Source organism: Bufo gargarizans, chromosome 10, assembly GCF_014858855.1.
Source record: "Bufo gargarizans isolate SCDJY-AF-19 chromosome 10, ASM1485885v1, whole genome shotgun sequence".
NCBI classification, from domain to species: Eukaryota; Metazoa; Chordata; class Amphibia; order Anura; family Bufonidae; genus Bufo; species Bufo gargarizans.
This window is the reverse complement of record NC_058089.1, coordinates 111187195-111214733: the sequence shown is the minus strand read 5'-3', so window position 1 is coordinate 111214733 and position 27539 is coordinate 111187195. Positions and strand designations below refer to the sequence as shown.

General features: G+C 43.0%; 1 protein-coding gene across 1 annotated transcript in view; it reads right to left on the bottom strand.

Moving 5' to 3' along the window:
• Positions 1-26636, bottom strand: part of CPNE7 (copine 7) — a 43245-nt gene extending 16609 nt beyond the window's left edge. The window contains exons 1-10 of the mRNA XM_044270128.1: positions 26457-26636; positions 17527-17709; positions 8634-8708; positions 5647-5721; positions 4422-4505; positions 2743-2832; positions 2493-2591; positions 1536-1622; positions 1300-1359; positions 505-638 (exon numbers count right to left, since the gene is read on the bottom strand). Coding sequence (XP_044126063.1) covers positions 505-638; positions 1300-1359; positions 1536-1622; positions 2493-2591; positions 2743-2832; positions 4422-4505; positions 5647-5721; positions 8634-8708; positions 17527-17709; positions 26457-26636 — 1067 coding nt within the window. The remainder of the gene's footprint in view (positions 1-504; positions 639-1299; positions 1360-1535; positions 1623-2492; positions 2592-2742; positions 2833-4421; positions 4506-5646; positions 5722-8633; positions 8709-17526; positions 17710-26456) is intronic.
• Positions 26637-27539: the final 903 nt, after the last annotated feature.

The following is a 27539-nucleotide window of genomic DNA, read 5'->3' as shown; positions in this document are numbered from 1 at the left end:
CATTACGCATTGCAACACTATTCACCTGAAAAAGGGGAAGTGGTCCCCGAAACGCGTAGTGATTCTGCAATAAACAGTTTGAAGATTCTTCATCTGCACCTGGTTGGTTCTTTACGCCGAGGGATGTTTCTTCCTTTCATCATGTACTAATTCTCTGTGAGGGCCCAGGCACGCTCATCTGAGGAGACCTGCATCCGTGGCTGCATACCAACCTCTCTTTTGGGAAATCATTTTATTCCCTATACGCCGACAGTAGTGTGTTGCCTATTATTTGCGCAACCATTTAAGGTGAGCCTCCAATTTGGAGTTTATTTTACCTTTCCCCATACGTTTTCACCCTATGGTGCGCCCTCTTTTTTGTTTATTTAGTAAACAAACGCCTGAGAATTTGAGGCAAATCGATTTGGAAGACTAGAAGGAGCTATAATATTTTGCTCCTCCGAGGCCACGTATCATATGTGAAGCCACAGACAGTACAAACACAGAGGAAGGGCTGCTAAACACCTGTCGTAATCTTGGCAGATTTCTCCCACAGCAACTAAGGCCTTCAGATACTCGTTGGGTTGGTAAGGGTTAATATAGTGAAGGGAGCAGCTATTTCGGGGATCTCCATTGGACGCTGTAAAGTCTATGGCAACCTTACAAGAAGAAGCAAAGAGTTAAGCATGTTAGTTTCCAGGTACAGCCATGAAGGTGCAGTAGATGATTAAGACGGAGAAGCCCATGAGATGTTGCAAACAAAGAGTCAAGAAGAAGATGCAGAGCTAGAGGACAACTTAGGGGGCCAAGACAGCTAGCAAACCCAAGATCTTAACTCTCCTGAGATTTGCAAATAATTCTCCCTCCTTTTCTATTATGGGCCATGCTCATGAGTGAAACTAAGAGGGTAGCTGCTATAGCCACTGTGGCCCACCACCAAAATAAAGGGTGACTAGGAGATGATGGGCAAGAAATGTAGAAGCAGTAGCTAATGGAAAACCACCAAGAGATCAAAGAAGGAAGGACAAGACACAGGAAACAGAACAAGGACCATGGGTGTAGCTATAAGTAGGGTAGAGGTAGTATCTGCACCCAGGCACTGGTTTCTAAAGAGGCAACATAAAAAGACATTAGTACCATAATGGTGGATGGTAGGTGAGAGGCCCTGAAACAGATTTTAAGTTAGGGCCAAGGCCTTCAAGTTATACCTCAAACAAGTTAGTCATATCCTTTCCATTTCTTAAACACTGTTGATGGCAGTCATAAATTGATGAACATATACTACATATATATTAAGCAGATCACAGAAGATGTACTTACGGTAAAGTGGATTTGACATCCACCCATTATATAATCGAGGAAGGAATAGACTCGGTGTATCTGTAATAAATAGAGAGGAGGAGACATTAGTAAATGAAATATTGCATGGCCCCATTATTCAGAGAAAAGAACCTGGGACTGAAGCCCTAGGATACACCTCCAACTCTTTCATCTTCATCAATGCCTTTCATACATCAAGCCTAAAATATAGAAGAAAAATGGTGCTGATGCGTTACCTTCAGATCAGATAATATAACCACCCCAGAGTTCTTGTAGTTTCTTTTCTTAATTTTGTATTTAGGATTTATACAGTCCCATTGTACCTGAAAAATAAGAGACAAAGAATTTTCAGTTTCAGTCCCCTAGAGAGTGCAATAACATCCACTGAGCACCACCCTAAAGTCCAGTCTAGATGGGGCTAGGGGTACAAGGAAGCACGCCATGTATATAGACAGTACATTCTTCTTTGCTGACTGGCCAAGAGGGGTCACCTGGGCCATTCATAACTCCTTGAGGAGAGAGACACCATGTTCTCGGTCAAGTGATTCTTCGCTGGTGGTCAAAACCACTAGAGCTTGACCACTTTTAGTGCCTCTTGCAGAGTATACACCGTGGAAGGAGCAATCCCAATGACATGGATATTTTATGGAAGTGTCTCCTAATAACCTGTGGATGAACATATGGCAGGTATAGTAAACACTATATAGTGCAAGGGTACATATTGTACCATAGATGGATCATGTGGCCTGTAGAGGAGGCTGAGACCCAGTTGGTCCCATGAACATTGCATGTAGCGAAAACACAGTGCAGGAACCCCCTCTAGAAAGAAAAAGGGCGAGGAATTGGTGAAGGATCATGAAAAGGGTGTGTAGTCGGAAACAAACTGCAGGCGCTTCTCTCCTGAGTACCACAATCCGGTGCCTATTTTGATCTTTGCTATGGGACCCTTTCTATTGTACTGTGTTACGCGTCTGCCCAAATCCCTCTATTGTCTCTAATGTCACCTTACAATGAGTTGGATGTGACAGTCCTCTAGGCAGCAATTTACGAGAATACAAAGACGTTTACTGCAAAAGTTCAGAACTGCCTGGGTTAAACCAGGACATAAGCCACAACTAATTTCCATTTCAAAAACCAACATCCCTATTTTCCACGCTTGTCTGCTCCCTGTGAATTCTATCTCTTTTTCTCACCTTGTTCCCACCGATTCCTTTCTGCATCTCTTCAAAGGTTGCGTAAAACTCTCCAATAAAATCATGTTTTCCGCGGGAGTCATAATCCCAGACTAGGCACTGGAAGAAGAGAAGGGAGGGGGGGTTGAAAGTGAGATAAGGAAGAGAAGGAGGAATTAGTAGAGAGAAGAAGAGGAGATGGAGGTTACTCTAATGACAGACGAAAAGCAAGGAAAAATGAATTCTCGAATATAAGAAGAATACAACTTACCCTGAGCTTTCTCTTCTCCTCACAGCAGCATAGAGAACTCAAGGACACCTTAAATGGCTCCCACACAGGGTTCAAGTTATTCTTAACAACCTGAGTAAAAATAAAAAAGAGAATTTACATGAATAGGTGATGCCTGACCCTTATCGATCACTGGAGGGTCTAAAGTCCTCTGGTTTTCTTCATCCCATGTGCACAGGGAAGAGGGGTCTGAATGGAACAGCGGTTGAGCGAGGAGCAATGATGAACTCTGTACCCCTGTTCTAGTGATCATGGGAGTCTTAGTAGTGGGGTCACTATCTTGTGATATGTATTTGTGTGAAAACCCCTTAACACCTTTGCAAAATAAAGCAGCATCCTAAATAGCCTTCTTTGAAAATTTCCAAGCATTTTCCTTCGACAGAGTGTGTGTAAGTCCTTCATCTAGCTGCTGGGGTGGATGAATCTGACATAAATATATCTGTTTCTGATGGCTTTCTCTGCTCTCCCCTCCCTTCTCTCTGTGTAACAGGATGTTTTACATGGCAAATCAGAGAGTGGAGAGAATCCGAAGATAGCAGGCTGTAGCTAGAGAGGAAAACACATGCTAGACTGTTTGCGGGGGGGAAGACAGCAGCACCCTGGACACACAGACCTCACCTGGGACCCGTACCTATATCAAGAACAGAGCGGGCCAAAGTGGTGACTGGAGGACTCTGGTCCGGCCACCACCAAGTGCTCTCCCGATAGAAGTGAATGTGCATAACCGGCCACCACTCCCATTTACTTCCATGGGCCCAACGGAAATAGCCAAGCCACCACTCTGCTATTTTTGGCGGCCCCATAAAAATTAATGGAGGGCAGCTGTGCATGCGCAGTGCGCCCTCCACCATTTTCGGGACTCTGTTTAGGATATAGGTGCAGTTCTCAGTGGTAGGATCCACACCTATCAGACAATGGGGGCATATCCTAGCAATATGCCCCCATTGCGTCAGATGAGACAACCCCTTTAAGTCAGTTGTACACTCAAGCCAAGTTCTTCATTTGTCCTACATTCAAACAGTCCTCATTATTCTCATACTCAAACTATGCTCACTGATCATTCTTATACTCCACTCACATCAGTCATTCACACGCCTTACCGAGACTTATTGGTGACTGACCAGTGCTCTTTGGACTTCCTACCACCCAAGTCATGGTCACTGGTCAATGTTACACACCAACTATGATCAGGATTTACTCCCTGTGCTTGGAGGTCATTGATCATTGGTCATGCTTACACTTAATGGGGTTGTCCCAGGGTGACAGCTTATCAGCTATCCACAGGGGTGGGGCCAACCACTGGAACCCCCGTTATCCCTGGAAAATGGGTCCCAGGACCCCTGTCTGAATGGAGGACTGTACTTGGCTATCTTTGGCGGTCCCATAGAGTTTGAATGTAGCGTCATGCTCAACCTCCTTCAAATGGAGGAGATAAAACCCCCATTGCCGTGATTGTTGGAGGTTCCACTCATCAGCTCCCCACCGATCACACATTTATTACCTATTCTATTCATACACATGCGATTGTCACCCATTCCCACCCAAAAATGTGGGCCTTTGCACTCATGGTTCACACTCATATGTAATTGATCTCAACTAAAGCTCATTTTTGACTCATCCGCCTGCTCTATTCACATTTAGCCCTCTTCCTCCCATCTTACCTCTGTCCTGTACACCAGTTGTTCGCTTTGGTCATCATTTACTCTGTACAGTTCCAGGAAGGGGTCTGATTTGCTAAAAAGGTCCTAGTGCAAAAAATAAAGGCAGTCAGTCAGAGCCACCATAGATTTACATTACATTGGTGAATGTGCACTGATGCAAATATATTACGAGTTCCCCAGTTGTTTTACAGATAGAAATCAGCCCCAGATGTTTCGTTCTTATGACTGCATATGGGTGGCACCATTGCAATGTACCGCACCACGTACCTGCCTACTGTTCTTCATTTGCATCCTGTCTGAGGCCATAGAATGATATGACTGCCATTGTTGGATTAAAAAAAGTGTAAGATGTGACTACGGTTTATATCTACTTTTTGCAACTTTTTATTTTTACGGCCCAGAATCTGCGCTGATATTAATATTATACTTTATAATACTAATATGAATTCAGTTTTTCTGATACCGAGCTCCAAAATACCTGCATAAAATTGAATGATAGATGTCTGGCCGCTTACAGCTGCCACTAGAGGGGGATGTAGAGCCTACCGCATACTATCTTATTATTGCATTCAATGTATGCACTAAGCTTCCCCTAGTGGTGGCTCAATACTGTCATCTAAAGAGCACTTGTCACCTCTCCTAACATGTCTAAGTGAAATAACAATTCCAGAGCGTGTTATCTTAGAAGTCTGTGCTGTACCATTCTCCTAGTAATTTGTGAATAAATTGGCAAAAGGGTGTAACCAGGTCAGGGTGTGTCTCCCACTGTCCAATCAGAGCTGACTGTGCCAGACTGGATCCCTTTCACAATGGGAATGGTAACACTCAATTGTTAATATATACATTTCCAGCGAGAATAACAGAGGAACAACACAACACAGAGTTCTAAGAATGGATGGACCAGAACTGTTATTTCTTGAGGAATCCAAGAACTTATTAACATAGACATGTCAGGAGAACATACATCTATGTCAATGCAAAAGACTTAGACAAAAACAGAGCTCCAAACTCTATATACTCCAGTAAGTATACATACTGGTATTAGAAATGGTAAATCGTAAATGGTGCTGACAGCAGTTTTTAAGGGTCAAAACTGCTGATAGACTCCCTTTAACATCATACGCAAGAGAGCCTATCGTTTTGGCAATATAACCCATTTGTGTCTCTAAGAGGAGGAACCCGCAAGTCTGTCTCCAAAAAGGAGGCTGTACCCTGTGCCTGTCACCTTGTCATCCAGTTTCTTTGCGCAGAACGACAGCTCCACATATCCGTTATTTCCAGAAATTTCTTCTGAAATGACCTGTGGGAAGAAGCATACCAACGTAAAGAATAAAGGGAAATCAGAAAACTAAGACGTAAGCTACACTAAGAAACCAGCCATCCAAGATGACATGATCAATGCATTCAGATAGGAGGCCATAGATGGTGCTAATAGGGGACAACAAGGCCGACCATCACCAGATACATACGTCCCAAGCCAAAAGTATATGCGCGCCCATGGTTCATCGTATGCAACCCACTAATTAAAAGTGTTCACGTACTTGTTATGCATGATTATGGGACCTGTTAGCAGGAAGAAGTGGTGGCTTTTTAAAGCAGGAACCATTAGATCCAGGGGCTGACACCTAGTCTACCAAAGAAGATCGTTCACCCAGGGGTGCACCTCCAATGAGGCCAGGTGAGGCAACTGCCTCAGGCGGCGAAAAACTGGAGACAAGTGCGCGCAGTGGGAAATCAGCGCTTCCATTGTGGAAGTGCTCATCTCTCTACAGTCAACGGTATCACAGTATGCTTTTAAAAGTATGGCTAGAGGGAGGCACCGTTTCAATATTCGCCTCAGGCAGCAGAAAGGCTAGGTGCACCCCAGTTATGTCTGATCTCCCCGTCACTCTGCATCAGACTGATTGACAAGACAATCATGTTGTTTGCGCCTGTCACTCTAACTTTTTCAGCAAAATGAATTTACAGTATGCAAAAAGAAAATCCCCAAGTAAGATCTGATTAATTATCTTCTAATTACTCTGCTTAAAGTGATGCACAAATTATATTTATATTTTATTGTATTATAAAGATGCGGAGGGTTGTCATTATTGGCACATATATCTACCTACCTCCCTACCTAGCCTTAGGCCTATGCAGAGCTCAGCACTGATGCAGAGGTAGTGTAAAGGCACTGTGCATAGTCTGAGTGAGAGGCAGTATACATCTGTATCCAGTGGTGTAACTATAAGGGATGCACTTGCAATGGTCATAGTTCAGACTGGGTCACTGAACCAGGGGAGCCCATAGACCCTGTTCACCACACACTGACTCTCTTCATGATTGGGCAGAGCACTCCTGAGCGCGCGCTGTGCCCAATCACAGAAAGAACTGTGCACTCTTACAGTTAGAGCTGCAATGTCCTCTCTGTCCTCTCACTGCCTGCAACTCTAGGATCAGTGCAGGGAGAAAACAGAGGAGTATAAGGCTGGAGTGGTGAGTAACCACTGGACCCCAGGAATGCAGCATTAGCCCTTCCATTGCCCTAGACCAGGGCTTCTCAACTCCGGTCCTCGGGACCCACCTACCGGTCATGTTTTCAGGATTTCCTTAGTATTGAGCAGGTGATATAATTAGTGTCAATGCATCAGGACTTACCACAGGTATTCATTCTGTGGGATATTCTCAAATCCTGACCGGTAGGTGGGTCCCGAGGACCGGAGCTGAGAAACCCTGCCCTAGACCATTAGGGATTAGGACATTAACCCTTTCTCTGCCCTAGAAAACCAAAGATTAATACATCAACCGCCTTACTGTCCCATATCACCAGGCATACTGACATTAACCTTTACACTGTCCTAAACCACCAGGGATCCTTCCAGGCATTAACCCATCCATTGCTATAGACCACCAGAGATTAGTACACTAACCCGTTCTCTGCCCTAAACAACCATGGATACTGAAATTAACCCCTTCTCTGCACTAGATCAACAGGCATACCCCTACAATTCCCTAGACCACCAGGGATCCTGCCAGGCAATAACCCTTCCATTAGACTACATCACCAGGGATTAGGTAATAGACCACCAGTGATCATTACATAAACCCTCTCATTGATCTATATCACCAGGCATACTGACATTAACTTTTACATTGCCCTAGACCACCAGGGATCCTTCCAGACATTAAACCTTCCACTGCCATAGATGGGCAAAGATTAGGACATTAAGCCTTTATCTGCGCTAGACAATCAAGGATACTGGAAATAACCCCTTCATTGCCCTCGACCACCAGTAATTTTTATATTAACCCCTCACTGTCTTATATCACCAGGCATGCTGGAATTGAGCCTTACGCTACCCTAGACCACCAGGGATCTTGCCAGGCATTAGCCCTTTCATTGCCTAGGCCACAAGGGATTAGGACACTAACCCTTTCTGGCCAACCAGGGATACTGGAATAAACCCCTTCACTGTCCTAGACCAGCAGGGATGTAGACCCTAAGTGTCTCACTCATTAGCTAAGCTTAGAGTTAAATCTGACATCAATGCCGCTGAAAGTTATGGGTGGCCCCCAGCCAGACGTGCTGGTTGGCTTATAGGCCGTTCTTCTAGTGTAGCAATGTATTATGCTATGTATATATGCTATCTACCTATCTATCTACTGATATATCCATGACTCTCTTCACAATAATTACTTCTCCACCTGCCACATTGCTTAAAATGCTGTTGTTTCTTTAATAGCTGGGTGACAATCATCACATTTCCTTCGAGTGTCGAGACCTGTCACCTAGTTTTCCCACAGACAGAAAATGTCTAGGTACACATCAGCACAAGGGCGAGGATTTATCACTAGACAGGTTTGCCTTTCATAGGTCTGAAAAGAGTTTGTGACAAGCTCATTATAGGCAGCACTGGTGGCCATATTGTCCGTCAGTCGTCATACTCAAAAACCGGTGTCTGAAATAGAATATCTACAACAACCTTCAGGGTTGTCCACACACATAGAACCCATATCCTCTCATCGATGGATACTAATATAGAGAAGAACAGCTTGATACATATCAGCCACTGCTGGATATGGGTGAAGGGCCAAATACTGAGCTCCAACACTTTCAGTAATGGTTAATGATTGAGGAATTGATCTGTGACCCATGAATCCCTAATCTATTCGACCATCTTCCCCACAGTCCCATGTCTAAATACTGCAAGTAAGTTTTAGAGAAGCTCTCACCGTTATAGTGGACTTTCCGGCATATTTTCCATATTTCAAGAAGAGGCCTTTGGTAATGCTTTTCTGTGCAACGATCTAGTAAAAGAGAAAGGAGCACAACAATATTCACGATGTTAGTAGAGAATAATAGTCCAGCATGCCACTAACATATGCAGGGTTGGATTCTCCATAAGGCTCAAGAAATGCCTGGTGTCCCAAAGATCTGGGCTTCCCTGCAGAGCCACAAGCCAAGAGTATGGCTTAGCAGGTCAACAGGAGTCTAGCAAGGTGACTCGGTGGGGTTTAGCAGCGTGATAGCACAAAGCTTAGAGGCGCGATGGGGACCCCAAGCAAAGTTATGTGAACAGATGCCAATTCTGCCCCTGCTGGCAGCTATGGGGGTCCACCTCCCTTTTCCAAGGGAGAACACTTTCATCTAGCAGCTAATGTGGTCCACTTCCATTCAGCAGTTAAGAGGGTGAAACTCCGATGCAGCACCTAATTGGGACCACCTTCATCCAGTAGCTAAAGGGGGCCACTTCACATAGCAGCTAAAAGGGACCACCTGCATCAAGCATCTAATGGGGGGCCAGCTCCCTCTATCAACAAAGATGGGCCATCTGGGGGCCACCTCCCTCCAGCAACAAAGATGGTCCATCTGCATCCAGGAGCTAATAGGGGGCAAACACCATCTAAGAGCTAAAGGTAGCACTTTCATACAGCAGCTAAGGGGGGATACCTCCATCTAGCTGCCAATGAGGAGCTTCCTCAATCTATCAGCTAAGGGGGGCACCCTCCATCCAGCAGCCAAGGAGAGATACCTCCACTCAGTAGCTGAGAACAGGTTACCTCCACCCAGTAGCTAAGGGGGACCACCTCCATCCAGCAGCTAAGGGGGACCACCTCCATCCAGCAGCTAAGGGGGACCACCTCCATCCAGCAGCTAAGGGGGGCCACCTCCATCCAGCAGCTAAGGGGTAGGCCACCTCCATCTAGCTGCCAATGAGGAGCCACCTCAATTTAGCATCTAAGGAAGGGTGCTTTTATTCAATAGCCAAAGAGAGACTGCCTGTAGCTATAGGACCACCTCGAGGGATACTGGCATTAACCTCTTCTCCACCCTAAACCACTAATGACACCAGGCAATAGCCCATTCTATGCTATAGCCCACCCAAAGATGCTGGTCATTAACCTTCACTCTCCCTCAGACAATTTGAAATTAGCCCTTTCTCTCCCTTAGACCACCAGGGATTTTAACATTAACCGCTTCTCTGCTCTAGACCATTGGAGAATTTGCACAGGAACCCCTTCTCGGCCCTAAACCACCAAGGATTTTGACACTTACCCCTTTACTACCCCAAATCACCAATGTTGCATCATTAACCCCTTCTCCTCTGTCGTCCCCAGCGATATTACCATAAACCCTTGCTAATTATGGCAAATTATTTGGCGACATTCCATAATATTAATTTTCTGTTGTTTTGGTTTGCCCAATTTATAGGGATCTTCTCCAAAGTCCCTAACTGACTGGCCTTAGAGGGAACTATCGTCCCCACCTACACAAGTTCAGCAATGCACCTGTACTTGTTATTGTCTGCATTGTAATGATAGGACTCGGTACTATGGTAGACTCCGGGGGAGTAAAGTGACTCCTTTTGTTATCTAACTGTATATTATAATCCCTTGTGAAATGTCAGTATATACAGTTTATACAGGAGAATAAAATGGTTCAAGAAGAATTTGACAAAAGGGACTACTACCAATTGTCTCTGGTATAGGAAATCTTGCTGAAAAATGTAACATACCAGGATACTATTAGAAGGATTGTTCTGTACCCAAGCAAATTATCGGTTACATGGACATAGTCTATACACCAGTATCGATCATTACAGAGGGTGAATTACAACCCCATATGAAAAGAATTTGTACTCCGTCCTGGGAAATTCATACTCAAGTTCAATCATCGCTCCATTCCCTTTCTGGACATCAAGACCCAAACAGATGACAAGAATATATTTCTGCCTCCATACAAGTCACTAGTCAGACCACACATAGAGTACTGTGGACAACTTTGGGCATCTGTGTATAAAAAAGGACATTGCTGAACTACAGGAGGGTGACCAAGGTAATTACCAGTATGGGTGGATTGCAGTACCGAGACAGGTTATCAGACTTAGGGTTATAACTTAGGGGAGATCTAATAGCAATGTAGAAATATACGAATGGTCGGTACATAGATGATTCAATTGATCTTTTTATACCTAGGCCCATAAGTCTAGAGGAAGGAGGGTTTCATCATCACAGATGGGGGTTCTTCATTGTAACAGCAGTGACTACGGAGCTCTCTGACACAAGATGTTGTGATGGTTGATTCCTATTAACAAGTTCAGGAAGGGACTGGATGCCTTACACGAAAAATATATCATAAATCATAGTTAATAGATTTCTAGAGATGGGGGCGTTGAGCCAAGAATTTATTTTATAGATTTGGAATTTGGAAGTCATTTCTTCCCGTAATATGGGGCAACGGAGATCTGCCTCATGGGATTTTGATTGCCTTCCTCTAGACCAAACAGTAGGATTATAGGTTGGACTTGATGGACCTGTTTCCAACCTTATGTTACTACGTCAAAGGGCGAGATCTAGACAGAACTCTAGAAGAAGGACACTTCCACCAAATAGTCTTCTTAATGCTGACAGCTCCCATTTGAGCAATTCCAAGGGGAAAATACCTGTGATTGAGATGCAATTGTTTAAACTTTAAAATTAACTGGTTACAGACTGTCCGCCATATACTTATGTCGTAGTATATTTACTGTACGGTGCAGGCTTTAGGTGGCCACATGAACGATCGGGCGGTCGAATGTTTGGTCCCGCTCAACGAGAGAATACAGAAGCAGTTTTCACCTGTAGCCTGACATACGCAGTGCTCAATGAGAGCTGTGTATAGAACAGAGGCAGCAGCGCCGCCACCACCTCTGTTGGTCACGTGACCGGTAACACCATCTCTGGGGTCCCGGTTCTAGAAGTCTGGTGCTGGACCCAACAAAGCCATAATTTTGACAACTGTCATTGTAACTTGGCAGATTTCCCCTGTGTGCTGCACAGCTCCCGTTACAGTGGGAAGGTGCAGTGTAAAATAATAATAATGTCTCCCAATGATCTTTTCGGACCTTTGCTTTCCATATTGCCTCCTTTGCTGGCTTGATTCATTTTTCCATCACAATATACACTGCTCGTTTCCAGCGATTATGACCAACCTGCAATCCAGTAGTGGGGATTGTGCTTGCACACTATAAAAAATAAAGTGCCGGCCTCTCTGGTGGCCATTACCGTGGAAGCGCTCAGAGGCACACATGCACAGCGCTCCCTTCCCGGCCACCTTGTACCTGCGCTGCAGTGGTGGTCATAACCCCTGGAAATGAGCAGTGATAGAAAAATGAATCAAGCCAGCAAAGGAAGCAATATAGACAATCACAATACATCAGTAAGTGCCTGGTATTAACTTTCTCTACATGATAAATGCCATTTGCAGAAGTGAGATAGCCCCTTTTACTAGTTAAGAATCAAGATGACAATTGCTACATCTGTAACTCATCCCCAAAAAATTCCCAACCAAATCGCAACACTAGCTAAGGCCCAATCACATTGTTTGTTTGTTTTTAGTATAATCTTTTGTATTATTTTTTTTAGATCATACAAAAAAAGTATTATAACAAACTTTTAATTTCATAACATTGTATACACCCCCCTCCCCCACACCCAATTTCCTTATTTGCTGACTGCTCTCAACAAAAAAAAACCCTCTCTCATCCCTGCCTCCCGTGGTCCCAAACCACACTACCCCCCGTCTCCCAAAAAATCGCTATATTAACCATTTCTGACATAATTTAACAAATTAATTTTTTCTTAATATTTACCAGATGAAATTCCTCTCTGGCAGGTGACGTTCTAGTAAGCCTCTCCCATTCCCTAACCGTAGGGGACAGCACTACCTCCCCAATGTCCAATAATGCATTTCCGTGCTTGAAAAATAAGTTTGGATGCTATTTCTTGATGTTGGGGGTGTCCGTTTTATCCATCACCCCAATACACATATCTCGAATCTACTGGGGATTTTAAACCGATGTTTTTGCTCTATTCTGTCCTTAACCTTTCCCCAGAACTCTTGAATCTTTATACATGTCCAGAGTATATGGACATCGTCCACCCCTACCTCCCCACATTTTAAACTAAACACTTTAGGTTTATAATACTTCATTAGTATCTTAGGGGAGTAGTAGAAATTGTATAATATATTAAATTGGGCAATCCTATAAGAAAAGTTCTTTGAAACCCTACTTTTTTCCTGTATTGCCAATTCCCAAAGCTCTTCTTGCTGGGGGTTTATGACATCTCGCCATTTGTACATTAAACTAGTAATTGCTCTTTTGATGTAACAAACATTCGTATATTTTAAAAACGAGTTTCCCCCCTGCCGTTAATTTAGAAATATCGAGAAATGGCTGCGGAAGGCTGACAATTTGTGTCGTTTTACCTAGCAATGTTCGTAACGCACACTTTAATTGTAGATAAAAATAAATAAAATCTATATTACCCAATTCATACTCCCTTTTAAGATCTTCATATGCTACTATGTCCCCCTGTCTCCATATCTAAACCAGTTTGTAAATTCCATGTTTCCACCAGATTTTCAATTAACTTCAATTCTGTAAGGTGGATGTTTCCCCACAATATGGTATCAGCATGGGGTCCAATCTGATTCCACAATTCTCTTGCTTGCTTCCAAACCGTATCCATCAGCTCAAAAAGCGGCATCTTACTACTACCCTGTTGTGCCAAAATCCCAGCTTCTATTAATTGAAAGATAGTACAATTATCTAGCCTTTCATCTATTCCTGCAATCATAAACTTATATCTTTGCGTATTGCTCCACATTATCATATTTTTTATATGGCCGGAAATAAAATAAAGTTCCACATCTGGAACTGATAATCCGCCCTCCCTCTTATGGATGCACAATATTTGTGCTTTTATCCTTGTTTTTTCCCCCGCGCCATATCAGATCCATTAAAAGGCTAGCTATTATTTTAAATATTTTTGGGGGGATTATTATCGGTGAATTCCACAAAACATAATTAATGGATGGTAGTAAGCACATTTTCACCAAGGAGATACGACCTGCCATCAAAACATAATCTTTTCCATATATCAATTTTTTTCTTAATTTCCTGTATTTTGGGGGATACATTCAATTGGATATAGTCCTTAGGGTTTGAGGTTATTTGAATACCTAGATATTTAACGGGTTCATTGTTCTTCTTAATTTCCAGCGCTCCTGGGATGAAATTGTTCAGAGGATCAATCGGGATACAGGCTGACTTAGACCAATTTATCTTAAGCCCGGAATATTTGCCATATTGGTCAAATACCTGAAAGATCCTGACCAATGACCGATGTGAACCAACAAACAGCATAATGTCATCTGCATATAAAGCAATTTTTTCCTCGTGCTCACCGAACCTGAACCCCTCAACTGCTTCATCCTGCCTAATAATATCAGCTAACGGCTTCATGGCTTTAGCAAAAAAAGGGAAAGGGGGGAAAAAGCAAAGGCGAATATGTATTTTATCAGAATATTCCCCATTTAATATCACTTTTGCGGAGATTTCAGTATATAACAGGTTTACCCATGATATAAAGTTATCACCAAATCCCATCTTCTTCAGTGTTGCCATCAAAAAAGGCCATTCTGTAGTATCAAATTAACATTAAATTGGGCATGTGATATATCAAAATTTACAGTAGGCAATTATTTAGGGTACTATATTGTTAAAAGTAAAATAGCTCAAATACATTTATATTTTACTATTTTTTCAAAGTATGATCCTAAAAAACAAAATCGCAAAAAATAAATAAAAATTATGGCATAAAAATTATACTGTAAAAATAATTGCATTATTCATAAAAATCATGGCGCTAGCACAACAAAGTTCTAGCCGTGAAATCAACGCATCTAAAAACAGCTAAACTGTGCCTGGTTGTGAACAAGCGAAAGACCAAGAGAACTGAAATCTAGACTATTGGAACAAAGAGCAAAAAATACACAGACAGTGAATTACTCCTACTTCCCAAACAAAAATGCTTCACTTCTAAGAATAAAGTCATCAACTACTGTGAAAGTTTAGATATCCTCAACAAACACTTGAAAGATCTCTAACCAGACCAGTCAACACCTTAACATTGACACATTATTAGGCTATAGAAAGTAGACAATGATCTCAAACCTTCCGGTATCTTTCATACAAAGTAAAAATCTAATTTCCTTTGCCATCCAAGGCTTCTTTCTAGTAGAAGGTGTAGGGGTATTGAAAACAGCAAATAAGTTCATAGATGGCTTTGGACAGAAGTATGTAATGAGTGAACACCAGACATGGGCTTCGATATTGGCAAAACCAACAGAGAACTATGGGTAAGGATGAGAGAACTCACAGGAACAATGGTAAATATGTCAATAAATTTGTCATGTTTTTCTCTGATGGACTTTTCACAAAGACCATATGTCAGTCTTTGTGAATCTTCTTATATAGGTCTTCTTTTTGGTAGTTTCAACTAAGCTGTATGCCCAGCTCAGAAACCCCATATACCTATTAGGGAATTCATAGAGAAGGGTCCTATGTTCAGGATTCCCAGCTTTTGGAGAACTGGTACATAGAGCGTTTCTCAGTCTGGAGGACCAGTCTTCTATTGATCTGAAAGAGCACTGTGTAATTCTCCATTTTCCCTGTGGTGGCGCTGCAGGAAAATGGAATACTTACTGCTAGGTTTCCCACAAATTACATAGGTCCTATTCTCCATGGACCCTTCTGGGATTGTCCAAAGCAGAGCATCTCCTAAATAATGCATAATCTCAGAAGACTATATTAATAATATGCATGCACCAATGTATGATGCAACTTACTGGCAACACTGTCAAGTATGTAGGTAGTCCTTTGATTTTAGTTGTCCATCAAATTAAACCATACATAGGGGCTATACATAGGATGCCTCTACAAGAAGTAAGGGAGTACCATTAAAATGGATGCTGGTCGTATTTTAACTGTACTAATTTAGGAACAGTGACCTCATAGGCAGGGACAGCATATCAATTGATAATGATAATCAAACTACCGATATATTGTCTAAGGCCGACATGGATTTCCAGGACACCACACCACATACAACTTGTATCTATACTGTATGTATTATACAGGAGGTACCTCCACACCAAGCAAGCAAGACAGGCAAGGCAGCCCTGAGGTCAAGCAAGGCACAGGCGGAAAACTCAGAAGAGGCAGGAGGCGGAGCTAACTCAGTAAGACTTGTCACTGGTTAGCCTTATAAGCTCCACCTCCGCACTACTGAAGGTCCTGATGTTTACCAGGGTCAGGTCCTTGTGGACCCGATGCTGTTAGTGTCAGGTCCTTATGTATATGGTCCTGGAAGGAGGGCGCTGGTGGCCTGCTATGCATCAGCCCACCCGGAAATTTCCCTGTAGCCTCTATTGCCAGTCCATCCTGGTTTTACAATTTTAAAATTTTTTCCTAAATTTCGCCATGAATACTACAATACAGAGCGGGTGGTATAGAGTTAAATAACTCTGCATTACAGACATCAAGGCTTTGAATAGGAAATGATGCATTAGTGGAGATGTTTGTGCAGTGGAGACACAGGTGGAGAGCATTAAGTGCAAGGTATAAGTGGCTTTGTATGGATTGAGGAGATGATGAGAGGTTAGTACAAAGACAGCTCCAAGGAGACTGACGTGAATGGAGATGTATGAGAGTGACTGGAATGGTGGTTGGGTCAGATAACACGGATGTGGATAAAAGCTGCTGCGGTCCCAGGCGACGGTCAGTTTTCAAAAACCAGACAAAGCCTACAATGCTCCTATGAAAAAAAGCTAAGCATTCTGGTTTTCAACATTGTTGATAGCATTGGTCCAACTGAATTCCTACCTGGGGCTATGAAAAGATTAATTCTGGAGGGGAAGGGGACCTTCACCGATCATTGGTCAAAGGAGCTGTCCAGCAGGCGAAAAATGATGTGCAAATGATTCAGAACGGGTTAAAAAAATAAAAGAAGTGAAACCTCACCTCTATTGGTCCCGTGCTTACCTGGTCCCCACAGGTATCTACTTCCTGGTCCAGTCTCGACACATGGAAAATGACTGGAGATGCCTGCTCAGTCAATCGCTGGCTAAGGTGGGTCACCATTGTGGCCAATGATTGGCTGAGCAGGTTTTTCCAGTCTGTCTAGACATAACTCGGAAGTAGAGAATAGCGGGGACTCGGAACAGGAGCAGAGGAGGATCGGTGAGGTGAGTATTGCTTCCTTTATTTTTTTAAGCTCATTATATACAACAGTTTCCCCACTGGACAACCCATTTCATCCAGAGTTAACCACATTGCCCCATTATGGATGTAAGTATTACATGATGGATATCCTTTCAGCCAATCAATAGTCAACATGTCTAAGAAGGCAGATGATGTCACCATGTAGTCTCTACTTACAAATGCCCTAAAATAGTCAAGTGGGCTGATGCCTCCATAGTCATATTGGTCCACCAGAGTAACAGAAGATGCCACAGTGGGCTCAAGCCCAACAAGACAAGCTCATTTGGAGATTACTTTTGGCCAATCACTTGTCACTAAGGACTATTTCATATGGGGTAATTCACAAACAATTCATTGGATCTTACTGATGATATGTCATGTGGATAACAAAGACAACAATGCAATAAAAAGAGGACCACGCATGTCCTGTAGAGCCGGAGGATGGACATCGGAGTCCACAATGAAGGAGGATGGACCTCAGTCCAACAATGAATGCCTTATTAAAATACATTAAAAACATCCAGTCGATGCATTATTACCTGTCCCAGAGTAAGTTCCACTCCCCCCAAGAAGTCGTCATCCCTTGAGCCAATGCTGCAGTGTCCGTGGATGTCGTAAGCCTCAAACCGTAGCTTCTGAACCTCTTCAAAATAATAATCCACTGTGAACACTTTGGAGAAGACAGGATTCAAATTGCTTTTTATGACTTCTGTCCGGTCCACCTGTAGGAAGGGAGATGGATTAGAACAAGGATATATGAGTTTGATAGGGGTTCAAACAGAAATAACCTTTTTCTTTTCTTTAAGGTTTACAAGGCGAACAGCTAAGTGTGGAAGGGTCTACAGTTTGACTGACAGCTCTTGTCTCCTGTAATGGCTCAGTCCTATGCTGGGAGACCACTGTAGGTGCCCTGAAGTACTGTAAATCAGCACCAATAATTTGTGTGTGTGCCTAAGGACAAACAAAGACACCAGTATTATAAATAGCACATGGTAGGCAGGGGGCCCCAGGAATTTCAGGGGCCCCAAGCAAAGTTATGTCTGAAGAGGTCCCCATCAGAACTGCCCTGTTGCACCGCTAGACTCTGCCCCAGCAGCTTGCTAAGCCCCTGCTCTAAAGGGCCCCTCTGAATAGTCTGCACCGTCGTTGTTTTTTTTATGGTAAGTAGGCGGCCCCCTGATCTCTGGAACCCCAGGCAGGGTTCCAGTGATCAAACCCACTATCCTGTGGAGGGCTGCTTAAAGGGGTATTCTGGTTGTTTCAAGTTATCCCCTAAACATAGGATAAGGGATTACTATTAGACCGCTGGGACCCCCACCAATCTCGAGAACAGGGACCCCGTACCTCCTGCAGTCCCCCCCCCCCCCAAAAGGAACATAGCGCCCTATTCATTTCTATGTGAATTCCGGGGAAAGTCAAGTATGGTACTTGGCTATCTCTGGAATGCCCCTTGAAATGAATGGAGCTGCCCTGCGCATGTGCCTTTGGGCCCCATTAGACATTAGCGCGACTACTACTTATACACCCATGAACATAATCATAAAAGGTGTGTTTGGTGATGTGCACTAATATAGAAGGAGCAGAGGAGATGTATAGGTTTTAATATATCTCAGGCATGACAGACGCTGCAGCCAATGTTCTATGTACGAGGTAAATTCGGTCGGTGAGCATTAAAAGGGTACAACAAGCCTAACAATTTAATTATTTTTCCAAGAACTACATGAGCGAGGCAGCTGTGAAAAAAAGAACTATTACCTCCGGAAAATAGCGAGACCGAGTCTGTGATTATAGTGATGCATTATATTGAGACTGCCGCATAACCAGGGACTCATTCATTAATTCCATTAGCGCTGGAATCACATTTTTTACGTAAATTGAGATTAATTCATATGGCAGGAAATGCCAGTCTACCCACTGCCTGTAATGTATTTAATAGGTTTCATAGATGCAGCCATTTACATTATTAACATAGTAACATAGTTTATAAGGCCGACCAGTTCGGCCTGTTATCCTGCAAGTTGATCCAAGTTGATTAGAAATTGTTTACTGCATTTAATTCATTCTTTCTGAATTACATATTACATACAGAATTTATTAAAGGGGTTCTCCCACAAAAAAATAGTCAATATTTTTCAAACCAGCAACTGGATCTGAATACTATTGTAATTGCAAGTAATTCAAAATTCAGTATAGCCACCGAGTTATTCATAACTGTTATTCATAGCTGTATAGCGCCACCTGCTGTTTGTTGTTTTCATTTTTTTCTCTGTCCACCTCTCTGCCACTAGCCATATCTACTGCTCAAAGCTGTGGTGGTTACAGGGGAAGTAGGACATAACCCCTGAGAAAGGACATGACCCCTAAGTTGTAGTCGAAAGGACATGCCCCAGAGCTGCCAGCTTGAAATAAATATGGCAGAGGGAAATTATTGGGGAGATCTCTGGATCTATGTGAGGTACAGGGCTGGTTCTAGCTTTGTCATGTACTATATAATGTCTGATTTTCACTTTTTATATTATTCTTGGCATAACCCCTTTAAGACAGTAATGACTTTCATTATTCTTGCCTCGATTATGTTCACAAATCAAAAAAGCTACAAACCAAACCTGAGATACAAGCAAAGCAAAATATATTTCCCTCGATGACTGACCTACATCTCTTCACCTTGGCTACAGCATTACACAGAAGAAAGGGGGACCCAAAGCAAAAATCTGACTAGACTCGCCTTTGGGCCCCCCTTTCTTTTTGGTGTTACTTTTTCACCTAGAAAAGAAGGGACTGGTATTTATTTCCTCCTCCATTGCCTTCCCGTAACCCTTGGGCTAGTTGCTCACCTCCTTGTTGGCTAACAGCGAAATTCTTCTAGAGAAGGATATCCTGCACAGGCTGTTACAACCTAAGAGTACGGGGATAGAACTGGGGCAGACTGGCCATAGACCATACAGGGAAAATTCCCTGTGGGCCGATGCCCAAGGGGCTGCCTGAGCCCTCCTCCTGAGCCGGGTACATAAAGATCTGATGCTCCCAGTATTAAATAAGGCTGGGCACCTACTTTCCAGGCCAGTGGCTCCCTCCTGAATTGAACTGTATTGCTGTCTTCAGAAGTTGTCATGGCAGTCTGGGCTGAATAGAGAAGATGAGGAATGAGAACTTTTACGTCAGAGAAGAAGTCACTGGAGGTATGCAGAGCTGTGTTCTCCTGTATGGCCACCACAGAGGGGCAGCTTCGGGCAGTATTTTTGTGCTCCATTGTGGTATTTTGTTCAGTTGGGGTGATATTTTGTGCAGCACTGTGGTATTGCACCCCCCCCCCCTGCTTCTGCAAGGACCCCATAGCTGCTTCTTAGTCTGCTTCTTTGGAACGTAAGCCCATGGTCTTGCCACTGCTTGTAATGCAGGAAGGCACTCAAGTGAGTAGACAGAAACTCCCTACCTCCAAGAAACATGAAAGCGGTAAGAAAAGAAGACAAAAGTTAACAAATTGCAGAACCAACTAAATCAGAATCTGAGCCCAACTAAGTAATCTAAGACACACCCAGGTCTTATCATTGGTTCTGAACTGCCGCTTGAGACAATGATGAGATAGGAGGTGTGTCCCAGACTACCTCAAACTAGGCACTATGGAGAAAGGTAGGGACAATGCCAGATAAGTGAAGAGCCAAAGACATCTGTGTTGCCAACTCTGCAGATAGAAGTAGTGGCTGAAAGAAGTCATCATGGTGATCTGGACCACATGGAAAATACATTAAAAGTAAATGACTCCAATCAAAGAACACATGCTTTGACTGCAGGTCATTGGTTTTTACTGTACTACATTGAATTATATGGTATGCTGAGAGCCAGCATAACACAAATATCAATAGTGGCCATGGTGTGGAATTACTTGGATTGATCTCAGATGTGTTCCCCCCAATTTCAAGTAAACCCCATAGCTATGGCTGCACTGAAATCTATTGGGATTATGGAGGCATAGACTCCCTTAGGCTTCAATGGAAAGAGCCACCCACGTGTCTGGCTACCTCTTCCCTCTTCACCTCATCTTTACTGAACAGGTTTGGTGAACAGCCATCAGGGGACCCCACCTAACTTCCAATGGCCACTTATGCACATGGCCCTCTCCACTAAAGTCTATGGAAGTTTCAGGAAGCAGTCCAGCCCTTAGACATCAAAGGAAAGAGCTACATATATGCTTGGCTACCTCTCCAATTTGCTAGATAGGTTCACTGAATGACCAGGGAATCCCCAAAGATAGGAGGTCCCAGAGATGAGCAACCTACACACTACCCAGACTGGCAGGCTTGTGAAGAAAGAAAACATCTGGAAGGTCACCACAGAATTGCCATGTAGCCTGGGAAGGTGAATAGTGGGGCAGGAAGCAGAAGGGAGGAAGGTTTGCACCCATTAGACAACATATTTTCCTGATCTACTTGTTATTTAAAGAACCAGGTGGCATGGACTGGTTTGGACAGATTAAGGTGGATGCTAGAAGGACTCCAGGATTCCAAAGCTGTGGTAGTCACCAAGAAAGTACTCTCTGTGCATTCCCAATAATTAGGCCCTTACTGCTTCCTACTGACCCCATTAAACCTCATAAATCTGGACGAGGTCTGTCATAGATAATTGCATCCACTCTCTATTGCTGCTCGTTTTTAAAAGTGTAAGACTCCATTAAACAAATGTATATATTTATTAGATGGAGTCCTGGAAAAGCAGTACCGGTAATTACCATTGTAGCTGTGAAAGATTTTTTTTTTTTTATAATCCGACTTGTTCTGGAGCTTTGCGGGAGGTGGCAGAAATCTGTCTTAACGGGACATGTATTTTTATTGCTGTGAAGGGTAGGCAGCAGAATACTTCATTAGCATCCAGAGAACAGCAGCCTCTGTGTTTGTCAGCAGGTCCTGAGCATTAGGGAGGCAGCAGCGTTCTGTCAATGCGCTAATTACCTCCTTTGTTTCATTAATTTTTATTTCGTTTCACCAGGACGCATAAATAACAACATTAAATGTAATGCAAAATTACATTTCATGGACCCCGTGTAATAACTCTAGACTATTACTGTAGAGGCAGAGGAGGTGATATTAATGCAATTATTCATGTTTACATGGCATAATGTAATGCATTACGACAATACACAGTCGTTAACCGGAGGGGCTGTGTGCCCAGTGCAAGGAACGCGATTCCCGGCATGTGATATTACACGCTTGTCTTTTTGTCCGTTTAAGTAGTCTATTTTGAAATGTACTGTATCAGACTTAGGGATTCGTCATGGAAATATATTTTAAAAAAAGTAGGACAGGGTTAAAAATATAAAAAGAAGCATTACTCACCTCCACCGATCCACCAGCACGGCCATTCGATTCCTGCTGCTCTTCACTTTCTGTCCCAGCTCAACACGCGGGAAATGCCAGGAAAAGCCTGCTTATCTAATCACAGGTCGAGGAGGGTCACTGCTAAGACCAATGATTGACCGAGTGGGCCTTTACTTGCATTTCTGGCGTTTTGAGCTGGGGCAGGAAGTGAAGAGTAGCAGGGACTGGAGCAGTGTCAGAATGGCAGCAATGAGGATCCAGTGAAAGTGAGTAAAGACTCTTTTTTACTTTAAATATTTTCTGATCCATTTTAATTTTCTCCTCAGAAAACCTCTTTTAAAGAGGTTGTCCCAAGAAAAATATTCAACATTTTTCAAACCAGCTCCTGGATCTGAATACTTTTGTAAATGCATGTAATTAAAAATTTAGTATAGCCACTGAGTTACTCAATAAAATGTATCTGTATAGCGCCACCTGCTGTTTGTTCTTTTCCCTGTTTCTCTATCCATCTCGCTGAGGTGGATGCACATGCACAGTTAAATACTTCACCATAGTAGACCCCACAGTTCAAGGCTGAAGACAATGGCTTCTGGAGCTGACCGCAGCCAATTACTTGTCTATTTTTATGGGTTTATGTTCAAATGGCTTCCTCAAGTATTCGACTATTTATGATATTTCCTGTGCGTACAATGCAGGGAATATGTTAGATACAGCATGGCGAGAAAAGAGGTAGGGCTTAGTGAGAGGGGAGGGGCTTCCCACGGCCTGCCAGATTTACTATAAATTACACTAGAAACGGGAATAAATCATAACTTAAAGGCTATGTACATCTTCGGGGGGAATTGTTTTGTATGATTGCATTTTACTCATATTGGGCTAAAAATATTTTTTTCAACTGTTTTTTTTTTTTAAATATTGAGCGGTTCTGTCACAAAAGGTTAATGGTTTGTCTAGCCATGTGAATCCTACTTTCACTTTGTACCGGTCATCTAATAACCTTTATCTCTAAATTACTAAAAGGTCATAAACACTTATTTAAACTACAATCTTATCTTTGAGATGAGAATTGAAGCTATAATGAGTGTTTATAAGGTCAAAGATCAAAGATAAGGAGCCGTCAGCTCAGCTGCCTGACGGAACAGATCCTTATACTAGATAAACTCAAGGCTGGTGGGTGAATTTTTTATAAAGACCAATTGAAAAAAACGTTTTTAGCCCAAAATGAGTACAATGCAATAATAAAAAATGCCCCCCAAGGTGTACATGGCCTTTAAGTCTATGCCAGCCCCTAAGCTGGTATAGACTAGAGTTTCTGGCACACAGGAGATGCGACTAATTTACTAAGAGGCATATGCATCTCATTCCAGCACACAGGTGATCAAGATGAGAACACCAGTCTTCATAAATGCCCCCCAAAGGGTCTTTTTAGAAAATTTGGATCGCTTAATTTTTATAATCATTTACCTGATCCCATGGTATTCTTTGACATGTATTCCCCTTTAAGAGGAAGAAGATAAACGTTTATTGCTGGTGTATGGAGTAAGGGGGTGGAGCATGACATAGGAATTCAGATCACCAAAGAGTGAGAGTCCCTGGGTCATGCTCCGCCCACAACATAGTGTATCAGTTTTGCGAAAGTGTTTCTTTAAAGGGATTGTCTGAGACTGGACAAAAAAAATAGGTCAGGGGCCTAGACATGGTGTGGAAAAAAATAAAAACCACTCAGCTTGTTAGAGCATCCCAGTTTCAGTGCCACAGCTCCTGTCCCTGCTGGACTGGAAGCGTTACATGCCATCTACATACACATGATCACTGCCAGGCAATTAATGGAGCGTCCTGTAGCTGACACATCACACGTCCAGCAGAGACAAGAGATGCAGTGCTGGAATGAGGACACTCTGACAAGCTGAGCGTTTGTTTTGTTTTTTTTGTCCAGCCCTTTCAGAATTTTAGTCCAGTCAAACCATTTTTTGTCAACCCTTGATAATTTTGTCGACCCTTAAAGGGCTTATCCAACCCCTATAATGAACCCCAAATGCTTACCCTGGTCCCCATCACCCGCGTTGCTCCGGACCCCTGCACGACCGCCGCTGCATCTCCCCGTTGTGTGGATAAAAACATCTGGCGGCAGGGATGAGCAGCCAATAGCAAGCGGCCGTGCGGGCATCACGAGCAATGTGGGTTCCGGGGAGCAGGATAAGTATAACCTATATGAGCGGCCCAGGCATTGGGGGGGGGGGGGGGTCGTTATAGGGGTTGGATAATCCTTTTATGTCAAATATAAAGAACTTTACCAGAGACATTTATGTAAAGTGAGACATATGAAACTCTTTCTTGCCCATAGCAACCAATCACAGCACAGCTTTAATTTCTAATAAGGTACTTGAAAAATGAAAGCTGCGCTGTGAATGGTTGCTATGGGCAACAGGAACAGTTTTCTCTTAGACGGCATTTGTAGGTTCGGCCTTCACACATTACACACTAAAAGGACCCTGTGCTAATAGTTGGTAACAGTCCCGAATTTGTTCCTAATTTTCAGAGACGGTCCAGGCCCGGGAACTCACTGAGGGAGTAATTGTCTAAGTAATGCATAGCCGATCTTCATTGTGGATTTTAGTGAGGGAGTGACCTCCTCTATGGGAATAAGGGCAGCCATTTCAGCCATAATGAAGAAAAACAGGGTGGATTTCTGAAAAACTGTCTAAAAGAAGAACTGTATTTGTTGCCCCTAACAACCAATCACAACGCAGCTTTTATTTTTGAAGAGCACTATATAAAATGAAAGCTGTGCTGTGATTGGTTGCTATGGGCCAAGACAGGTTTTCTTTTGGACACTTTCATAAATCTCCCCCAATGTTCCTATTCCAAATTTGCTAACAATCCCAGTAAATTAGGCTTTTTCTGGCCCCAAAATGGGTGTGGCTTATTCAAACCCCAACCCAACGTGGGCATTCTGGGTCAGGTTGGGGCGTGCCATGGGCTGGACTTAAATGTCGCAAAGTTACCAACACAAATGTTGTTAAATATGTATTGACTGACAGCAGAGATCTTATAATCACCTATAGCATTGGTTCCACTTAATAAACAAGAACAGTAACAAAAAAAATAAAAAAAAAATTGCGGAAATTTCACAGTCTAAAAGAAAACTGTCTTTGTTGCCCATAGCAACCAATCACCACACAGCAGGGACGGACTGGGAATTTAAAGTGGCCCTGGAAAAAAAAAGCTAAAAGTGGCCCTTATGTTGTAGTTGGGTCCAAACTGAGAAAAGGTGGGTCAACATGGGCAGATAGGGCCAGCATAAGAAGCCAGGGGTGATTGAAGTAGGCACAGCCAGCAATACTGTAGCACAGCACAAAAATACCGCCCCCGCAGAACCAAAGTACCACAGTCCATCAAAAAATACTGGCGCGGTTGCCACAGTATTCAACTGTATCACCGCCCTGAGAATGACAATAAAGTTGTGAAGGACAACTGTAGCCACTGGTTAGGTGCATAAGTACCTAACGGTCCTACTTTATTGATGCTGAGAGCATCAGATCATTATATACCCGGCCGGTGGCCGTGAGGAGGGCTCAGATGACCCCCTGGGCATCGGCCCACTGGGAAATTTCCCTGTAGGGTCTATGGCCAGTCCGTCCTTGCCACACCGCTTACATTTTATATTCTATTTTTGAGACAAATCTTAAAGGGCTTCTGTCACCCCACTAAACTCGTTTTTTTTGGGGGGTACTTATAATCCCTATACTTTGATATATCTATACATTATGTTATTAATCATTTTCGTTCTGTAGATAAGGCAAAAAACGTACTTTTATAATATGCTAATTACCTGTCTACTAGCAAGTAGTAGACGCCCTACTTGCATAGTAGACAGGTAATTAGCATATTATAAAAGTATGTTTTTTTGCCTTATTTACAGAACGAAAATGATTAATAACATAATGTATAGATATATCGCAGTATAGGGATTATAAGTACCCCCAAAAAAATATGAGTTTAGTGGGGTGACAGAAGCCCTTTAAGATGTAACAGAATATCCACATTCATTTTTCTTCAAGCCGTTAGGAACCACTGACTTGAAGTTCTTCCTGGAAGGTACTACATGATATTGACCTGACACTAACAGTGGTGACACAATAACATCTTGCACTTACCTCCATCCATTGGCCCTGAGACTGCATAAGTAGCAGGACACAAGGGTCCGACTTGTTGAGTGTGTCTCGGTCCAAAAGGTTCTTGCAGCACACGCGGAGCTCCACCTTAGACACACAGGTGGCCGTGACAACTCCTAGGGAAGATGGAGATGCCAAGTCTGAAACCTCATTTACCATCATCTTGCCAAAATACAATGGATACTGAACAGGTTGTAATGAGAGATTAACCAGTAAAGGGTGATGATAATGATAAGCTTTCCAGAGGACTGTCAGGGTGATGGCGCCTTCTCCATGCAATGCCTGTTCTAAGGAATATCTGGACCATGGAAGTTCTCTGAAGGCCTCTATAATAAAGGATCCACGTTTTGTATATGTATTTGTGCCCCTGGATTATAAATGAGGGTAAAATGGCCTTTCTATAAAGGTCAATGCTCAATGCACTGATAGATCATGATGTAGGCCTTCTTAAGATATAAATATGTAATACATCTATAAGAGCTTTACAAGAGATGTATTCATCATGACCCCTGAGGTCAACATTAGCAAATTAATGCCCTTAAGAAACTTAATCGCACAAAACTACGTTCACCAAGACATCACACACCAGTTTGCTCCTCCATCATTGTTGACTTGCTTGATGTTCCAGGTCCAACTGAAGCCCAAGAGGCAATCCAGATATGATCCCAACTGTCTGTACATGTACAAAGTGATGAGGGGGCAACACGTGGTTCCTTCACAAGGTTTGGCACCCCTCAATGACCAAGATATTGGAGAAATCCTTGTAGAAGATGGAATGGAATGGACCACACTCTCAAAAGGATGCTAGTTGTGCAAGCGGAAGATTGATCTGTCTGTGAAGATGCACCAAGGAGCCAACATATGAGCTTGAAAGATCCTGAAAGGCAAAACATATATCTGTCATGTATCTGCAGGCTTAGATTACATATCACAGTAGATGCAGCATCAGCACAAGCTTTCTCTGAAGGAATTAGGGAATGCAGCCTTGCAGTCCGAACTGGAACATACTGATAATGTTCCATCCACATTTAGCATCATCCTGTTTCACTCAATGCCTTGCAGAGC